We start from the raw sequence: 18,917 nt of genomic DNA on the forward strand, positions 1-18,917 counted from the left end.
AACTTTTTTTTCCTTTGGAAAACAAAACGACTTATATCCCGCCTCTGTTTCGTGTCTATTGGTTCTCTTCGACAACCTCTTACTTCCAATAGGCAGGAACATGTTTTCGATCAACTGTGTCAAAGTTAAACCACGCCCCCTGCTTAAAAGTCTAGTCTATGAATACCTTACTTTTGTTTAAACAAAATATAACTCAAGAAAATACACGACTAACATTTTACACTTTTGCGGAAATGCTTCCGGCACTATAGTAGTTATTGGGTCACAAAGGTAAGTTCTCTTTGTAGCTCGGGGTCAGCGAACGTCTTGTTCCTTCAACTACAGCAGGCTTTGCGTTCTTGGAACAGGATCAAGGTGTCTGCTGTCAGTCGCTGTTATTTATTCATGACTGACGTTAGCAAGCTAATATTTGATATTCCTTTTCGGGTAAATAGTTTAGTTTTATCGAGTTTGTGATGTTCGCGTTAGGATTTGCCTAACGTTGTACGAGCGTGTCGCTGTCATTCAATATCTTATGTGCGTGTGAGTGTATGCAGCCTACGCGAACGGTTATCTGCTCTGTGTATGGAATACTCGGTGGTCCAATCTGTAATCGTCAAGTTGGCTTGTCGTGTGCCTTTTTTTTGCAAACTAATGACAGTAGATGACGTAGGACTGAAGTGACATTTGTCAGGAACTAGTCCGTTACTGGAACCATAGCTCCAACCATTCATTAGGTACAGCATTGGTTTAAACTTGGTTTAAATGTGCATGTGTGAATGTAGGCCTTATATTGTTTGAGATCAAATTGATGGAAGGAAGGAATGCAGGAAGAGGGATTTTCATAATTAGAATGTCAATGCCTTGTGTGAAGACCTGGAATCAAAACTGAAATCAAAGATACAATTGTTTTTGTTGTGGTTAGTCTCCATTTCCTCTACAGAAGTGAGAAATCTGAGTGTAATTTAGTGTGTTTCTTATTTTCAGAATGGACACCAAAACACCACCTGACATCACTCTGATCAAGTAGATTATTGACAGAACAAATAGTGGAGAGACCATGGCTGGTAGGAGGATGGGTGCTGTGGGAGATGACACAACTGTGACAAGGTCTACAGAAATGAGTTGTATTATCCGGGTTGATATTTATAGATAAGAGGAAGAGCCAGTCCTGTAGTGGCAAAGTGACGCCACATCATCTCAGAGAGAGAGAGAGAGAGAGAGAGAGAGATATAGGGAGAGAGAGAGAGAGAGAGAGAGAGAGGGAGAGAGAGGGGGATGGAGTGTGGAGAGGGCATCCTGTGTGGGGCAGGAGAGCGGGAGTGGGACCCTGATATTGTCAGTGAAGAAGCAGGAAAGCTGTACTCAGAACTGCAGGTAAGTGACCTTAAAACAAATAATCATGAAGTGAACAAATAATCATGAAGTGATAACCAGTTTTACCAGACCTGCAAAGTACAAAAGCTCAAGTATAGTTACTATTAGTATTTAAACCAAACAGCTACAGTGCTAGTTTGAATGTGAGCTCTTCCCTGAGGTTGTCTGGCTGTGTGGGGGTTCTCTTCCCTCCATAGACGGTTGTGGGGACGCATGGGGCAGACGTGGTGGAGTCCCTGGTGCCCATCTTGGTGTGGGTCCTGGAGGGGCTGGCCAGCTCCAGAGCCCAGCTGAGGGAGAAGGGGGAGGAGGCGGAGAGAGAGAGGGGCGACAGAGAGGAGCTGATGGAGAGATACCAGCTGGAGAAAACCCTGAGGAAGGAGAATCAGGAGGTGAGAGGGGTGGAGGTGTGTGGGGGTGGTGGTGGAGCTGTGTGGAGGTGAAGGGGTGGAGGTGTGGGGGGTGGAGGTGTGGGGGTTGGAGGTGAGGGGGGTGGAGGTGAAGGTGTGTGGAGGTGAGGGGGGTGGAGGTGTGGGGGGTGGAGGTGAGGGGGGTGGAGGTGAAGCTGTGTGGAGGTGTGGGGGTGGAGGTGAAGCTGTGTGGAGGTGAGGGGGGTGGAGGTGTGGGGGGTGGAAGAGAGGGGGGTGGAGCTGAAGCTGTGTGGAGGTGTGGGGGGTGGAAGAGAGGGGGGTGGAGGTGAGGGGGGTGGAGGTGAAGCTGTGTGGAGGTGAGGGGGGTGGAGGTGTGGGGGGTGGAGGTGAGGGGGGTGGAGGTGAGGGGGGTGGAGGTGTGGTGAGAGAACTGAAAGGGAATTGGCCGGACAGTGGGAATATGAGTTGTAAGAGGTGATTGGCATACAAGCAAGTTGATTTTATATATATTTTTTGTGTGTTGAAAAAGACGTGATGCAGATGATTTAAATTAAAGAAAATATAGCTCTTTTCTTCGTTCAGTCATTTTGAAGGAGCATTTCTACTGGACGATGTCTTGTCGAAGTTGATTGATTTCTCTCTGTCTTTTTAGCGATATTTAGAGCTGGATGATCAAATTGAACAGGAGAGGAGGACAACGAGGGCGAGAGAGAAGGAGAGAGAGCGGAGAGAGAGAGAGCTGGAGAAAAAAGCAAGAGAACAGGCTGACCAGGGTCAGTGACTTATTCAGTTTACACCAAACTCTGAAATTCTTATGTGGATTTGAGCTGTTTAAGACCCAATCATGGTAAACATCAGACATGAATCATGAAGAATTACTCTGTTGTTTTCCTGTCATACTAAAGTACTACACCACTTAGAACAGAAGTATGACTGCTGTATAAAAAGTGTGAATCTAACATGCTCCAAATTCTCCCTTATTATGCAAATGAGCCATTTTCACTTCTCGTTTAATTCTGTTGTTGTTAACAATTGAAAAGTTATGTAAATGTTAGATGCCTTTTGTCTAATGGGCCACAGGACGGATGTTTCAGGATAACTGTAATGGGTAACGGGAGTCAGGTGGCTGAGCGGTGAGGGAATTGGGCTAGTAATCCGAAGGTTGCCAGTTCGATTCCCGGTCATGCCAACTGACGTTGTGTCCTTGGGCAAGGCACTTCACCCTACTTGCCTCAGGGGAATGTCCCTGTACTTACTGTAAGTCGCTCTGGATAAGAGCGTCTGCTAAATGACTAAATGTAAATGTAAAGTTTGATGTTTTCAGTGGTGGCCTTGGAGGAGCAGAGGTCTGTGCTGAGTAGAGACCTGAGCTTGCTGAAGAACACACACAACAAGGTCTGAGAACGCACACACACACACAGCAAAATATTTTGGGGGATTTGAAGAGTTTCTGTATTTAGATTCGCCTCCTGCTTCACATCAGTGCACGCAAATCCTCCACATCTCTTACACCGATGCGATTGTCCAGTTAGGACATTCTAGTAGCTGATGCTCGCTCGCGTCACATCCAGTTAGGACACGGTGTCAGTCTCTTTATTGAGATTCTCCTTCTCTTGTTCTCCTTCTCTTCTTGTCTTGTTCTTCTTCTTCTTCTCTTCTTCTCTTGTTCTCCTTCTCTTGTTCTTCTTCTCTTGTTCTCCTTCTCTTGTTCTTCTTCTCTTGTTCTTCTTCTCTTCTTCTGTTCTTCTTCTCTTGTTCTTCTCTTCTTCTCTTCTCTTGTTCTCCTTCTTCTCTCCTTCTCCATCACTCAGCTGATGCATACTTACCGGGACCTGGTGGAGAAGAAGAAGGAAGCTGAAAGAGAGGGCCAGTTATCTCTAAGGTTATCCTCCTCCATTGCTGTTTTTGTCACATGCGTATCCTGATCTGCAATGATGTCTTTTCCAAATCACATCTGGCCTGTACTGATGACGTCATAATGACCCCATCTGTAGGAACCACGTGAGCCTTACGAGTTCTGAAGCTCCATTCGGCCAGGCCAGGGCAGAGTCCGGTTTTACAGACCAGGTACACTTTTACCCTTCATGTAGACTTTCATCCTTCCGTGTACATATTTCTGTGGTTAAAACCATGCTGGTGATGGCATGGCTGTGACTCTGGTTTCCAGCCATCTAGTCCAAGACCCAAATCACGCTCTGAGCCCTCCCCTTTGGAAGACCCGGTAACCAAGGACGACCGGGTGATTGACACGGATGTAATGCCTCAGAGCGATCCATCCTTCCTCCAGGACCTGATAAGCTCCACCCCCGAGCTGGCTCAGTTCCACGGCCTGCTGGGTGCTAGGTAAGCTCTGTGGGCCTGGTTACCTGGTTACCTGGTTACCTGGTTACCTGCTCCAGTCTTCCTCTCAAGAAACAGGAGTCTAGATTTATGAGGATTCTACTCACAAACAAATGTATCCAACCAAACCTACTTTCCCATCCTTCCCAGTACACCAACCAGAGATCCAAGCGCTAAAGAAAACCACCCAGCCAAGACCAGCCTGGAGGATGAGATGAGGAAGGCGCAGCAGAGTGGTGGAGAGGAGGGCGACAGACAGGAGGAGAAGGTGGAGGCTGTAGGGGAGATGGGCATAGAGCAGCAGCGGGTGGAGGATGGTGATCGGGACAGCCTGGACTGGGAGCTCAGGAACACAGAGTCGGTGTTCTCAGAGCTGTCGGAGTTGAGCCGTGACTACGTGGAGAGCGTAGACCAGGGGGCCAGCGTCCGAGGTCAGGTCTTCCCAAGCACCGTATTTCTTTGTTGACGCCTTCAAATACAGCTTTCTGCACATCACACACGTGATGTTGGATGATGTCATCGGATGCCAGGCCCTGGTCTAAAACAACCCTAGACGGGTTGGGACAGGAGCAGGTTGGGGCCTGGGAACCAGTGTGTGTTTTAACGTGTATGTTTTTGTTCAGGTAGTGCCGACCAGTTTGAAGAGATTCTTTCTCAGTACGAGGAACTGAAACACACCCAGTGAGTCTCATCATTATCACACAACCTGCCCCTGTCTAAATCACTGTGACTTTGGGTGCATGTGCATAAGGGTGTTTCCTTCTGTGGCTCAACTCTTTGCAAAGCACACAGTCTGCCTTGGAGACTGCATACACTGGGCTAATTGTTTGACTCATCCATCAACACAATTACTTACTGAAGCTGTTGAATTCACTCCCCCCCCCCCCGCAGTGAGATTGTGGATGCAGCCCGTAAAGCGCTGATCTCCCGGGTGGAGGAACTGACTAGCGACAGGTCAGCTCTCAGACTGGAGGTGAACTCCCTTCAGGAAATCACAACCCGATTGGAGACCCGCGCGAAGGAGATGGAAGAGGAGATAAAGAGGTAGAGAGTCCAAAAAAAAAGTGCTCCTGACTTCTAACAGGCATGTGTCTTCTCCAAGCACTTGTGCTGTTTTTGGGTTTGCGATGTGCCGTGTGATCATTTCTCACATCTACTATCTCTTACAGGCTTCGCAAGGAACTGGAAGCATCTCAGTCTGAGGACGATGTAAGTGGCTGTTTACGTGACTCTAAACCGAGCGTCCGTGTATTCATGCATCTCAACGACACACTATACCGACCTACTAAAGGTCAGTTAAACCAGCTGCCGCTCAGTGTTCCGTTGCCTGTCCCCTCCCAGGCCTCTGTGCCCATCTCTCTGCGGCGGTTCTCTCGGTCGGAGATGGCGCGTGTTGTCATGGAGAAGAACCAGTACAAGGAGCGTCTTTTTGAGCTTCAGGAGGCGGTGAGACGCAGTCAGATCCTCAGGTAACAGTCAGATCCTCAGGTAACACAGTCAGATCCTCGGGTAACACAGTCAGATCCTCGGGTAACACAGTCAGATCCTCGGGTAACACAGTCAGATCCTCGGGTAACACAGTCAGATCCTCGGGTAACACAATCAGATCCTCGGGTAACACAGTCAGATCCTCAGGTAACACAGTCAGATCCTCAGGTAACACAGTCAGATCCTCAGGTAACACAGCCAGATCCTCAGATAACACAACAACAACAAGAACTACTGCCATATTCAGCTGTGTGGATCTCACTTCCTCTCTGCTATGGATGTTTTGGTCATGTGACACTGCAGTAGAGACGTATTAAGTCTCCAGGCTTTTTACTCTTTAACCCTCCACCCCTCAACCTTTGTTTTGTAGGGCCACCAAAGAAGAAAAGATTACAGGGGAGAAAAGCAGTGTTTGGAACAGGTATGGAACAGGAAACTGGAAATAATGTTTACGATCATATGACCGTACGTTTGACACATTTGACAAAAAAAAAAAACATCTACAGAAACAGTAACAGCTGAAGAATGAGTTGCTGGTTTTGTCATGGGCACACGTGCTGGTTTTGACCCTGGTTTCTCTGCTCCTGGCTCAATAGCTGTTAATCTTTTCCTCAATGTAAACTGACCTGCTATAGGATCAGCACATGACCAGTGTAACATAGTTAGTGTTCACGTGAGGTTGGGATAATCTGGCAAATCTCACTCATTCTGTGTTCTTTCAAGGTTTAACCGCTTGTTTGGCCTGAGCAAGGAACCGCTTATCCCGACCCCTGCTCTGGCAGTTGCCATGGCGACGTCCCCGTCCATCCATCGCTCGTCCCCTGGGCCTCTGCGACCACTGGCGGTCAGTCAGACTCAGACAGAGTAAGGTCACATGACTCTCACAAGCATGGCGGCTCTTCAGTAAACTCTCTTTCCATGGCACACCGTTAATGGATTTATTAACTCGTTGGTAGACAAACCGCTCTCTGTCCTCTCTCCCTCCTCCTTCCATCCTCTCTCCCTCCTCCTTCCCTCATTTCTCCCTCCTCCTTCCATCCTCTCTCCCTCCTCCTTCCCTCATGTCTCCCTCCTCTCTCCCTCCTCCTTCCCTCATTTCTCCCTCCTCCTTCCATCCTCTCTCCCTCCTCTCTCCCTCCTCCTTCCCTCATTTCTCCCTCCTCCTTCCATCCTTTCTCCCTCCTCCTTCCATCCTCTCTCCCTCCTCCTTCCCTCCTCCTTCCATCCTCTCTCTCTCCTCCTTCCCTCCTCCTTCCATCCTCTCTCCCTCCTCCTTCCATCCTCTCTCCCTCCTCCTTCCCTCCTCCTTCCATCCTCTCTCCCTCCTCCTTCCATCCTCTCTCCCTCCTCCTTCCATCCTCTCTCCCTCCTCCTTCCCTCCTCCTTCCATCCTCTCTCCCTCCTCCTTCCATCCTCTCTCCCTCCTCCTTCCATCCTCTCTCCACCCTCTCTTCCTCCTCTCTCACATCTACCCAGAGGGTCACCCCCTGCGTCCGCTGCTCTCTCACCGCGCGTCAGGAGGAGGGAGCTCTACAGAGACGTCCGGTCCCATGTGTGGAAGGCGCTGGGAAAACACCAGATCCACGGCTGGAGCCTGCCGCTATCGCTCACACAGGTTAGCACGCTAACAGGCCTGCCACTGTCACTCACACAGGTTAGCGCGCTAACGTTAACAGGCATGCCGCTGTCGCACACACAGGTTAGCGTGCTAACGCTAACAGGCATGCTGCTGTCACACACACAGGTTAGCGTGCTAACGCTAACAGGCATGCTGCTGCCGCTCACAGAGGTTAGTTTCCCTGTGTGGGGAAGAAAAACGTTTCGTTTTTTTTTTTTTTTTTTAAGGTGGACAAAATATTTTCAAAAAGTGTAGTCAGCATTTAAACTTTTACCAGTCTTTTTAAACATGAGTATCTCTACGTCTACTAAAGATGTGTGTACTTTTGCCATCTCTGCTAACGGGGTAATCCCATTCACTAAGACTGGTTGTAAACATGCATGGGATCATTCCAGGAGTCCTCTGAACCTGTGCCTGAGCCCAAAGACGTACCTGTCCTCATCCAGCTCAGAATGCTGGACCAGAGAGATGCTACTGCCAAGGTAGCAAGCCTCCTCCACTGCTTCATGTCAACACTACAGAGCAGACACCAGAGACGTTTTCTGACCCTGTCTCTTGGTCTTTTCTCCGTAGCTGAGCTGTGCTCTGGCTGTTGTCCCCGAGATCTCTGGAGATGCGACGGTAAGGTTGTCACTGTGGCTCAATAGGGAGTCAGGTGGCTGAGCGGTGAGGGAATCGGGCTAGTAATCCGAAGGTTGCCAGTTCGATTCCCGGTCATGCCAACTGACGTTGTGTCCTTGGGCAAGGCACTTCACCCTACTTGCCTCGGGGGAATGTCCCTGTACTTACTGTAAGTCGCTCTGGATAAGAGCGTCTGCTAAATGACTAAATGTAAAATGTAAATGTCAACAGCAGCCTCCGCTCCATCAGTTAACCGCCACTCACAGCATCATCCGTCAGTAACCACTACCATATAGGAACCTGTTGGGTGTTTGTGTCAATCATCCCCTCCCCCTCTCCTCTGTCAGTGTGCTGTGTGGGCGGTGTCTGGCCCCGCCTCAGGAAGTGATGTCACAGTGATTGACCCGGCACGGTCCAATACGGTGCTGGAGCAGTTCAGTCTCCCGCCCACCTCTCCCGCCCTCTGCATCTGTGCTGTGCCCCCCACTGGTCAGTGTCAGACACCACCCTCCCACACCTGACGTCACTGCTCATTTAGTTACCATAACTACCATCGAGCAATAGTTCTATTAGGCCATGACATGCCACCTTCCTACTTTACCAGACTTCTTTCTAACTGACTCTCTCTTTCTTCCCCTCCTTTGTCAGGTGACACTTCAGGAACTGTGTGGATTGGAACTCAGGAGGGAAGGTCAGGACTTTTCCCACAACAACGTTTTTGACGCATGAATACACGCATCGATTTACAGAGATTAGGTTTGAAGGATTTAGAAACCAAAACATAACGTGATTCTCCTGTCTGTCTTCATGTCTGTCTGTGTGATCAGTGTGATGATCCACTCAGCCACCATACCCAGGAGGCGCTGTCTACAGTCCATCTCTCTCTTAGAGGGAATCCACTCCCTCACGTGAGTACACAGCTCAGCCGCTCTCTGTACGCTCTCTACGCTCTCTCTACGCTCTCTCTACGCTCTCTGTACGCTCTCTATGCTCTCTGTACGCTCTCTGTACGCTCTCTGTACGCTCTCTGTACGCTCTCTGTACGCTCTCTGTACGCTCTCTCTACGCTCTCTCTACGCTCTCTCTACGCTCTCTGTACGCTCTCTCTACCCTCTCTGTACGCTCTCTCTACGCTCTCTGTACGCTCTCTCTACGCTCTCTGTACGCTCTCTCTACGCTCTCTCTACGCTCTCTGTACGCTCTCTGTACGCTCTCTTTACGCTCTCTCTACGCTCTCTGTACGCTCTCTCTACGCTCTCTGTACGCTCTCTCTACGCTCTCTCTACGCTCTCTCTACGCTCTCTCTACGCTCTGTACGCTCTCTCTATGCTCTCTCTACGCTCTCTGTACGCTCTGTACGCTCTCTCTATGCTCTCTCTACGCTCTCTCTACGCTCTCTGTACGCTCTCTGTACGCTCTCTCTACGCTCTCTGTACGCTCTCTGTACGCTCTCTCTACGCTCTCTCTACGCTCTCTCTACGCTCTCTCTACGCTCTCTGTACGCTCTCTCTACGCTCTCTCTACGCTCTCTCTACGCTCTCTGTACGCTCTCTGTACGCTCTCTCTACGCTCTCTGTACGCTCTGTACGCTCTCTCTACGCTCTCTCTACGCTCTCTCTACGCTCTCTGTCCGGCTCCAGTATGGTAACTCTACTGTGAACTTCTCAGGTATTCGCAGGGTCGAGTCATCGCTGGGTTAGCCGATGGGACGCTTGCATTTTTTTCTCACACATCAGGTAATTTGAAGGATATTTAACGAGGACGCGGTTATGGTCACGCTCTGCTAGGCTTCATCCTCATTGGTCCACACACCTCATCAGCTCTGTGATTGACAGGTGGCTGGGATCTCCAAACACATCAGGTGCTCGCCATGGGATCCACTCCTCTGCAGCCTATTCGCTGTTGCCTAGCAAAGGGGGCGGGCTTATGGGTGGGATACTGGAACCGGGTCCATGTGGTGGATATCCAGAATCAGAAAGTAGAGGTGAGAGGGGCGGAAAATTAAATTGCAAATGCTTTTTAGGTGGCAATGGGATTTTACCAAACTTTTACCAATCTCTCCCTGTCTCTCTCTCTCTCGCTCTCTCTCTCTCTCTCTCTCTCTCTCTCAGCAAACCTTTACAGTGTCAGAGCGCAGTGAGCAGCAGGTGCGTTTCCTGTGCACGGCAGGAAGTGGTGTTTGGATTTCATGCCGGCTGGACTCCACCCTCCGGCTTTTTGATTGGTCCAGTGGTCGACCCCTGCAGGAAGTTGATTTGATTCCTCTTGTCACCAAAACACTGGGTAGGCACAAGGCTACTGACCTGCTCCTGGCATTCTGTCTTTTATCCTTCTAATTTAAGAAGATGTAAGATCCGGTTTTTGTCTCTCTTTCATTCCCTCTCTCATTCCCTCTCATTCTCTCTCTCATTCTCTCTCTCATTCTCTCTCTCATTCTTTCTCTTATTCTCTCTCTCATTCTCTCTCTCATTCTTTCTCTTATTCTCTCTCTTATTCTCTCTCTCATTCCCTCTCATTCTCTCTTATTCTCTCTCTCATTCCCTCTTATTCTCTCTCTCATTCCCTCTCATTCTCTCTTATTCTCTCTCTCATTCTTTCTCTTATTCTCTCTCTTATTCTCTCTCTCATTCCCTCTCATTCTCTCTTATTCTCTCTCTCATTCCCTCTTATTCTCTCTCTCATTCTCTCTCTTATTCTCTCTCTGCAGGTCCCGCCTTCCTAAATCTCTCCACTTTACAAGTCTCTTCCCTGTCAGTCATATCAGGACGGATGTGGGTGGGGACAGGAAGTGGAGCGATCTTCTCCATCCCCTTGTCTCTCAGTAGGTCCTGACCTCTGACCCCTCACAGTGAAAACACCGATGATGTCACACATACTGATAACTCTGTTTGGACATTGAAAGTGCATCACTTGCCTCCTTCCTTGACGCAGTCAGTGATCTCATGAATTTTTTACGGGTTCCAAGTATATCAAAGCTTAATTAAGATTTCTCAGCAATTACTCTTACTCGAGTTGTATTCAGTCAAAAGGCACTCACTCATCACTATGACGATGACCTCCACAGCCTCGGAGTCCGCCTCCATCCCATACTGCTCTCTAGCAACAGCCCAGCTGTGTTTCCATGGACACCGGCAAGCAGTTAAATTCATCATCGCTGCACATGGTAGGGAACTTAATAGCGGCTGTGTAACGTGAGAACAGCATGGCTTCTCCAATAGGATATCAGTGCTATTGTGGCTAACTGGTAATCAAACACCAAGTGATGGTGTGTTTTAGGATGTGATGAACACACTTTACAATGTGCTTGTGCCACCAGGTTGTCTGAACACCTCCCTGGGCAGTGCTCCTGTGTCTACCTCACAGCTCGTCCTCAGTGGAGGAGAGGGCTACATCAACTTCCGCATCGGTGAGGCTCCACCCCCCTGGAGAGGCTCCACCCCCCTGGAGAGGCTCCACCCCCCCCTGGAGAGGCCAGGCTAACCCACCCACCATGACCACGAGCGTGGCTTTTCATGATTTCACCCGTGATGTTTGTAAACGGGCTCACGGATGCGTCTCTTCCCCGTTCTTCTCTTCTTCCTCTTCTTCTTCTTCTTCTCCTCTTCCTCTTCTTCTTCGCAGGAGACGATGCGAACGATGGAGCATCGGAAGGTGCCCCTCTGCGTTCCGAACGCAGTCACATGATCATCTGGCAGAGCCCCGCCCCCTCCGTACCCAACTCTGCCCTCTGATTGGCCGCACCAGAACGCCATGGAGACAGCTGACTCTCAACGGCCCCCCATCAAGATCTGGAGAAAACTCCTCTGATCTAAATCCTGCTCCTGGCTCCGGATGTGCTGAGTTCACGGCTGGTGTCTTAAAGGCTGTACGGATTAACATGTTTTCTACATCTGATTTCTCCTCATCTCGTTCTTGTAGTCTGTGTCTGAGCCGTCCTGTTTGGGGGGAAACTCTAGCCTGTTTTGGTTCAGCGTGTGTGCCTTAAAACTGATTTTACTGTTCTTGCCGTGGAATTGGTCAGTGTATTGTATGAAATGTTTGGAAACACAGTTTCATGATTTTTCTGTGTCTTGCCTCCACAATGTAACCTGATCGTGATGTACTCATTATGAACGATACACTAACAAGGTGTGTTCTGCAGTCAGTCAGTCACCACTTTATTATTTAATTATTTTCTTGGTTGTGTGTTTCTCCATTTGATTTCACCTGGTTAGAACAAGCACACACATTTACATTTACATCCTCATTCAGTTTTAATGACCCAGGGTTTGTCTGATGATTCTAACGATCAGCGATGCTCACTTCATTGCTTACAGACGCAGGAATAACGTTGCAGCTGTTTTGTGATGCAGGATTCTTAACGTCCATTGTAAAAAAAACTGGAACAGGCAGAAGTTGCCTCTAAACTCTTGGCGAGCCGTTACTTGCCATAAGATCAGGGCTTAACTGATTGGGGGCTGGGGTCGTTTGTCCCAGATACTGGTGAAGTTCCACCTGGTTGACTGCCCTCTCTCTTCACACTGCATGCAGAGTTACACTGAGCAGTGCCAGCACTTTATGATTGCCACATCTGGACCGCAGTATAATGTATGAGCTGTGTGTGCTGTGCATATGTTTTCTCTGGATGGGTAATCGTCTTAAAATCTCTGTGTTTTTCCCCTCAAAATTGAATGATTTTCATAACCTGTACCCTTTCATTAATGTGATTGGGTTAAAGCCTTACGTTGTTTAATTTTTTATTTAATTTATGTTTTAAGTAGTAGTAGTTTGTTATATAAGGGAAGGTATATTATGACAAGGTCATAATGGTGCTTGTGTGGTGTGTCATGTAAGGAAGTGTCACTAGACTGTTCCTTTATGAGCTACATCCAACCTCTATGCAAAGACAATCTAATGAAAGCATATCACCAAGATTTTACTTTTGTAAATATCATTTTCATTAAAATCAGTTCACGTGAAAGTGGTACAAATGTCTTCATTTACAATTACAGCAACACACTATACAAGTCGTTTATAAACCTAACTGTCATCACTCCAAACCTAGAAATACCCCCCCCCCCCCCCCCCCCCCCACATTCTGGGGGCTCCAGTTTTCAGGCCACAGTGTGTGACCTGGGTATCCGTATCTTGCGGCTCACTCTGCGGGCAAATCTGTCCATGGCTCCCCCCATGCCTCCACTCGACTCAGTCTTGGAGGTCAGGCCCTCGATGTTCCCACTGTACCAGATGACCCATCCCCCCATTGACATCAGCACCAGCAGGGCCCCGGAGTACACTAGCAGATCCCCAAAGTCCTGGCCCCTGATCTCTAACGGGGCAAACACACCCAGTAAGAGAGCGACAACCCCGGACAGGTCCATCAGCACCGCGAACACCAGGGCCAGCTTACAGTTGGACAGTCCGTCGCGCTGGTGGGACATGGTGGGTTATCTCTGACACGGGTTGAAGGAGGAGGAGCAGGAGAGAGGTGGAGAAGAGGTGACGGGAAGGAAAAATCGGTGTGAAAAATAAGTGTATGTTTGTATAGAGTTTTGCGGAATCCTCACTGCTTGGAATATTTTTTCTGCTGACACACATCTTACTTTTCTTCTTGTACAACTTGTTTGCCTTCTGTGCTGTTATAATGAAGCTTCTTTATGTAGTTAGGATTTTATATTGCTTCGTTAATCCTCCCCAAGCAATCTTTGCAACAGCAAGAGTATTAAAAGTAGTCACTATACTGGTTTGATGACATTGTGGAAACAAGCATCCCTATGTCTCAATTATCTTCACCAAAATATTTTTTATCTTGTTTCTGGAAGGAAGATATCGTCTCTGGCTTACATGTTAGCTTTCATTACTTCAAACAACTTGATTATTATTTAAAAAAATCACAGATAACTATAAATCATTCTCGCAGTAGGCTATACATTAGAATCAGTTGTCAACTTTAACCATAGAAAATTACATTTGAATTCACAGGCAAGAACAGGTGCAATGATGCTTGTCAATAGGTTCCAATCTGCCACTAAATAAATAAATAAAATGACTACAGTTTTGTAATTCAAATTAAAGTGTGTACTTAAACACTTACCGTCGGTCTCCCTGTTGATTTTCTATGATGTAGTTATGTATAGATGTCGCAATAGCCTACTATATTTTAATCTCGTCTATCTCTGTTGATTTTGTTTTGATAATCTCTTCATGTAGATTTCCCGATACTACATGTTTCAGATTTTGTTAAATCAAATGTTGACCGACGCCCTATTCTTTTCTTTTTTTCTTATCTTACCTCGCCTACTCTGGAAATTAGGTCTGTAGAGAAACCTGTCAGACTAGATATTCTGGAGTTCATTTTACAACAGGATACTAAGCATCTTTTGTAGAGAAGTTATGTCCAAAAGCTGATTCATAGGTATGAATTCCAATTAATCTACATTTACATTTAGTCATTTAGCAGACGCTCTTATACAGAGCGTCTGCTCTGTATAAGAGCAGACGTATAATAATCTTAAAAATATAATTCCAATTAGATGTTCTCAACAAAACTAACTATTTTATTTTATTATATGTATATATAAATATTTGTTTCTTCTTTTGGGGGGAGGGGGGTGGGGGGTGAGGGGAGATGGTGGGAGGGTCGGTTTTTGTCACATGACGTCTTGGTTTTTATTATCACCGGAAATTACGTTGGGAGAAGTCTACACAGAATGAAAAAACGCGATAATTGTTATTGTTAGTAAGCTAACCTGTGCCGATGGTTGAATGCTTAAACTGCACAAAATGACAGATTATTAACAGAGCATAACAAGTGCCTGTGTCCTTACGACGAAAACGGTACGTGCACCATTGACTGTGCTGGAAAAAATCGTGTGTTTTGAGTAAACAAATTATTCGGTGTAATAACGTTTGATAGAAGGATAGCTTACTGAAAAGCAATGTTGTTCGCTAGCTACCCAGCTAACGTGTCCATTTTTAATTATAGGGCTATGCCACCTCTTTCATATTCCTACTGCTTCGTAGCGTCAGCAAGCTATCTGGCAAAAGCTGTAACTTTCATCTGCCAAAAGACCTAATAATTGCCTACCACTCGGTGTCCATTCTTGACTTTGATTATGCACGACATTTATTATGACATGCAAATTTATTAAGAGATGATCTTCCATAAGAAAGTTAAAAATAAAGATGCATACATTCTCAACAGTTCATACTAGGCTCTATTTATTATAGTCCTTGAGTCGCTCTGGTAATATATATGTTACCTAAATCATAACATACTTGCTAGCTGGCTAGCGATCTAGTGTAGCTATAAATCAAGCTAAAATGTGTTCTTATTTTGGCTAGTAGGCTACAAATTGCGAGATGGAGGATGGAAATTTGAACGACTCTGCACCAACGTCCAAGAGTTCCCACCACTTGCAGAGTAAAAATACATTCCACAGCTGATTACCACAGAGGAACGATCGTTGACAGTGTCTTTATCTATGCCTGTATATTTCATAATACATCAACAATAAAGTACGTATGCATTCACAGCTTGTATTTTTAGCTTGTACTGTCCTCTCATCAGCGCCCAAGAACGAGGATGCCTATGAAATCGCCATCCCTTATGAGGAGGACACCTTTATACAACAACAGCAAAGTTTTTTCAACCAGACTGAAACAAGCTTTGAAGGTAAATGTCAAAATCAAAGCTCCTACTCCTTGACCTGAAAGCCTTCCATATTGGCATCGACTTCTAACCTTTGACCTCTCCCATTGCCCCCCCTTTAGAGCCCCCTACCCCAGCAGCACCCCCTGCGGTAGGCAGCTCCTACCTGCTCATCACCAACCTGCGGACCCAGTTGCAGATCTCCCTAGAGAAGAACTCGTGGCTAGCGAAACGCATCGAGGACCTGGAGGAAGAGAGGGACTTCCTCCGCTGCCAGCTGGATCGCTTCATCTTCTCCACCAAGACCCAGGGGCAGGGGCAGGGGCAATACAGCAACGGTGAGGGGGGCGGGGTTGAGGAGAGGAGGGAGAGGGAGACAAGACGGAGAATCTGACTGGAGCTTCGGCAAGGAGGCTGGAATTGGGGAAGGTGCAGTGAAATAAGATCTTTATTTCCTTTTTGTTCCTGCAGGTTATGGGTCGAGACGGTTCACGTGGAAGGGAAGGAGAGAGGGAGACCGCCCTGCTGGTAAAGACTATATCTTCCTCTAACTGCACCACTGTGATACCTATTTTTTAGTATTAAGTCGTGTAAATGCCCCAAGCTTAACTGGAGACAACTTACACAGTGACGTTGTGGCAACACTGTACAAAGCGTGTCACCCTTCTCATCGATCTTATCTGTTCCGACCCTTTCAGAGCAGAAATCGGACTCCCGGCCCTTCGCCTCTCGTCAGTTATTACAACGACGGCCCGCCCCATCCTCAATGGCGCCTCCCAAAAACCACACCTCCAGCCCCATAGCCAGTCAGATTGCTTCCATGAGTGCCATGTTCAGCTCAGGAAACTCCCAGGCTCTGCTGCAGGCCCACAGCAGTGCCGGGGACAGTGGCATCGGCAATAGCAGACAGAGCATAAATGATATGACTGCTGCTCCAGGTATGGCCGCTTATATACCAAACTCATGTATGGCACTGTGCTATAAGTAAGGAGTGTGTGTGTGTGTGTATAAACGCATCATGTTTGGCATGAAACACGCTGTGGACATGCCGGAAAGGGTGTTTGGCACTAGTTTTTCTTTCCTTCTGTGTGGTTCCTGTTTTTATCTAGTGGGTTTTGTGGCATATCATTAGTGTTGTTGTCTTTTCTCATGACCCAGATTCTCTCTCGCTCCTGGGAGAGAGTGATGAGTTTCTGGAGCAGGACAGCTACATGGATGAGGAGGAAATGATCTCAGGGGAGGATGTGATGTCACAAAGCATGAGCAGCAGCCTGCACTCGCTGAAAAGGCGGCGGATTTTCCAAGTCCCAAGGGAGCGACAAAGAGGTGAGAGACAGAATCTTTCCAGAACATTTCACTTACTTATTCCAAGTTATAAACATACCTTACCTGTTTCTTCTTCTCGACTCAGTTGAGATGGCAAAGCCGTGTCTCCACGCATGTTCTCACCCTGTAACCTCCTTCGATCTCACTGACTCCTAACCGGTTCTGTGATCGTCGGCCCTCTCCTGTCTTGCAGTAAAAGATGCTGCTGGGGTGCTTTTCCGCTACAAGAAGATCCTGCTCACCTACCAGCACCTGAAGAACATGTCAAAGGCCTTCCAGATCCACGGGGTGGACCGCAACACCGTGGCCTCCACCACGCCCATCGCCGAGCTGCTGCTGGTGGCTCCGGAGAAGGTGGCGGAGGTGGGGGAGTTCGACCCGTCCAAGGAGAAGCTGCTGGACTACGCCCGGCGCTGCTACATCGCCCTGGACGAAGAGACTCTGACCAGAGTACAGGCCCTGAAGAAGAACAACCTGCTCCTGCCCATCTCCTACAGGTTCAGACACTGAGGGAGCATGCTCGGGGACTCCGAGACTAGAGGAGGGAGGGGCACAGTGGCTTGCTGCAGCAGAGCGGCTGAGCTCCCAGGTGCAGTGACCTAAGCCAGGTGGAGTTTTGTGGTTTCCATGGCGCCCGGGGCTGAATAGCAGCTGCTGCAGCTGGAAACCGAGACCCGTACTCTGGAACAAGACCAGGACCTTTTTATCTCTTCCATTCCTTCCAGGGTTAAGTGACATATCCACGAGATTAAGAATTGTTTGGAAGGTTACATGTGGTGGTCGACTATGTAACTAAGGGACTATGTAACTAAGGGACTATGTAACTAAGGGATGGTAATCCCTTTCCCTGGAAGTCCATGTTGCTGTTGGTTTTCCTTTCACCAAGGTGATAATAAGAGTCCATTCTGAATCAGTACCCAGATAGAGGTTAAGACAAACAAAAAAACAGCCATGTTGCTAGCAGCAGCTTGAATTTGAGTAGCTCGGGCTATTTTGCTGAAAATCATTCAAAAACCAAGGGTCATGAACTGTGGCATTCCTTACTTAACCAGAGTGAGTGAACTGAGGGGTTCTTAAACTAAGGTAAAGCCTCGTTTTGTCAGTAGATTTGGAACTTACACGTAAACGGACCATGTAACTGTATGGATGTTTAATACTGCAGCATATTTACATACAGTTCTCTTCATGGGTACTACAGTACACATGGGAGGGCAAGTTGTTATGCAGGAGGTTTCAAGGACTGGCAGTGGTGCAATATTAATATAAATGCCATGAGATCAATTTTGGAAATGGTTGCTGTATATTTCGTGACATGGTAAAATCTTTACAATCTTTTCTGCAGATTCCATTTGTGTCTTCGTGTCACAATAGTCTTTGACTTTGAATAGAGGTTGCCTAGCACCCTCCACAGTAAAATAAATAAATAATAATATTCCAGTACTTTCCTTTTGTTGAATTATCTTTTGGAAGAACATCCGCCAGCTATTGGACACTTTCCAGAACCCAAATCCTGATCTGATTGTGATCAGGATTTGGGTTCTTGTGAAACGATTGTGTCTAGTCAATTGCATTCTCGTTTTTCCCTTTTCATTTCTTCGGGATAAGGAGAGGAATATGACATGTTTTAAAAAGAGGGAAACTGACTTGACAGCAAACTGAACAAAACAGAGCATAGCTCCACTGTTATTTAAATGTTATTGAATCATTTTAACAGTAACACTTGTTCAGCTCATATGCAGGAAACTCTGGTAATCCTGTCAGATGTGCATCTGATCAATGCTATTGTGAGAACAGTGCTACTATAAGGCCTTCCTGGTTAGTTGTGATGCATCATTTTGTTGCTCCAGAATTTACATCATGTCGCAGACAGTGTTTTATGTATCCTTTTTACTGTACAAAATGTTACAGTAAATATTTTATATTATTGGTATGCTTTTTGTAAATTACACAATTTGGTCAGAACTTTAGTTTTCATACTCTTCTATAATATATGAATCAGAACTAACACTACGTGTCTTTCATTTACAAGATTTATTTTTATCAACAGAAATGGTTTGTAAAATAACCAGATTTTAACCCTAGTTCTTATCAATTACCCTTCCAAATGCATGGCTTTTCTTTGGACCTTTTTTTCGTCTTTTATAGACTTGGGTTTTGACAAAACTGT

General features: G+C 47.0%; 2 protein-coding genes across 2 annotated transcripts; both read left to right on the top strand.

Moving 5' to 3' along the window:
- The first annotated feature begins 137 nt into the window (after positions 1-137).
- Positions 138-13,018, top strand: si:dkey-17m8.1 (C-Jun-amino-terminal kinase-interacting protein 4). Its single transcript, XM_067238482.1, has 28 exons — positions 138-270; positions 967-1,356; positions 1,554-1,748; positions 2,380-2,500; positions 3,052-3,122; positions 3,539-3,609; positions 3,722-3,794; positions 3,895-4,070; positions 4,218-4,498; positions 4,691-4,748; positions 4,959-5,111; positions 5,237-5,276; positions 5,409-5,536; positions 5,926-5,976; positions 6,279-6,419; positions 7,032-7,170; positions 7,569-7,655; positions 7,747-7,794; positions 8,142-8,283; positions 8,443-8,485; positions 8,622-8,702; positions 9,463-9,530; positions 9,630-9,778; positions 9,906-10,077; positions 10,502-10,615; positions 10,859-10,957; positions 11,111-11,200; positions 11,416-13,018. Exons 2-28 carry the CDS (start codon positions 1,258-1,260, stop codon positions 11,523-11,525), a joined length of 3,000 nt encoding a protein of 999 aa, XP_067094583.1. The 5' UTR covers positions 138-270; positions 967-1,257; the 3' UTR covers positions 11,526-13,018.
- Positions 13,019-14,472: 1,454 nt separating this feature from the next.
- ccdc106a (coiled-coil domain containing 106a) lies at positions 14,473-18,190 on the top strand. The gene is made up of 8 exons (XM_067237925.1): positions 14,473-14,610; positions 15,121-15,196; positions 15,344-15,448; positions 15,547-15,762; positions 15,896-15,952; positions 16,123-16,362; positions 16,583-16,750; positions 16,944-18,190. The coding sequence occupies exons 2-8, from the start codon at positions 15,136-15,138 to the stop codon at positions 17,258-17,260; spliced, it is 1,164 nt and encodes a 387-aa protein (XP_067094026.1). The 5' UTR covers positions 14,473-14,610; positions 15,121-15,135; the 3' UTR covers positions 17,261-18,190.
- The last annotated feature ends 727 nt before the right edge of the window (positions 18,191-18,917 follow it).

This window comes from Osmerus mordax, chromosome 6 (genome assembly GCF_038355195.1).
Source record: "Osmerus mordax isolate fOsmMor3 chromosome 6, fOsmMor3.pri, whole genome shotgun sequence".
Lineage (NCBI taxonomy): Eukaryota > Metazoa > Chordata > Actinopteri > Osmeriformes > Osmeridae > Osmerus > Osmerus mordax.

Excerpts from the sequence above, each read along its gene's own strand:
- ccdc106a (XM_067237925.1), top strand. The coding sequence starts at position 15,136 with ATGGAGGATGGAAATTTGAACGACTCTGCACCAACGTCCAAGAGTTCC. Across the intron at positions 15,197-15,343 it reads GAGTTCCCACCACTTGCAGA|CGCCCAAGAACGAGGATGCC; the intron begins GTAAAAATACAT and ends TCCTCTCATCAG. Across the intron at positions 15,763-15,895 it reads GCAGGGGCAATACAGCAACG|GTTATGGGTCGAGACGGTTC; the intron begins GTGAGGGGGGCG and ends TTGTTCCTGCAG.
- si:dkey-17m8.1 (XM_067238482.1), top strand. The coding sequence starts at position 1,258 with ATGGAGTGTGGAGAGGGCATCCTGTGTGGGGCAGGAGAGCGGGAGTGG. Across the intron at positions 7,656-7,746 it reads AGAGAGATGCTACTGCCAAG|CTGAGCTGTGCTCTGGCTGT; the intron begins GTAGCAAGCCTC and ends TTTTCTCCGTAG. Across the intron at positions 9,779-9,905 it reads TCCAGAATCAGAAAGTAGAG|CAAACCTTTACAGTGTCAGA; the intron begins GTGAGAGGGGCG and ends TCTCTCTCTCAG.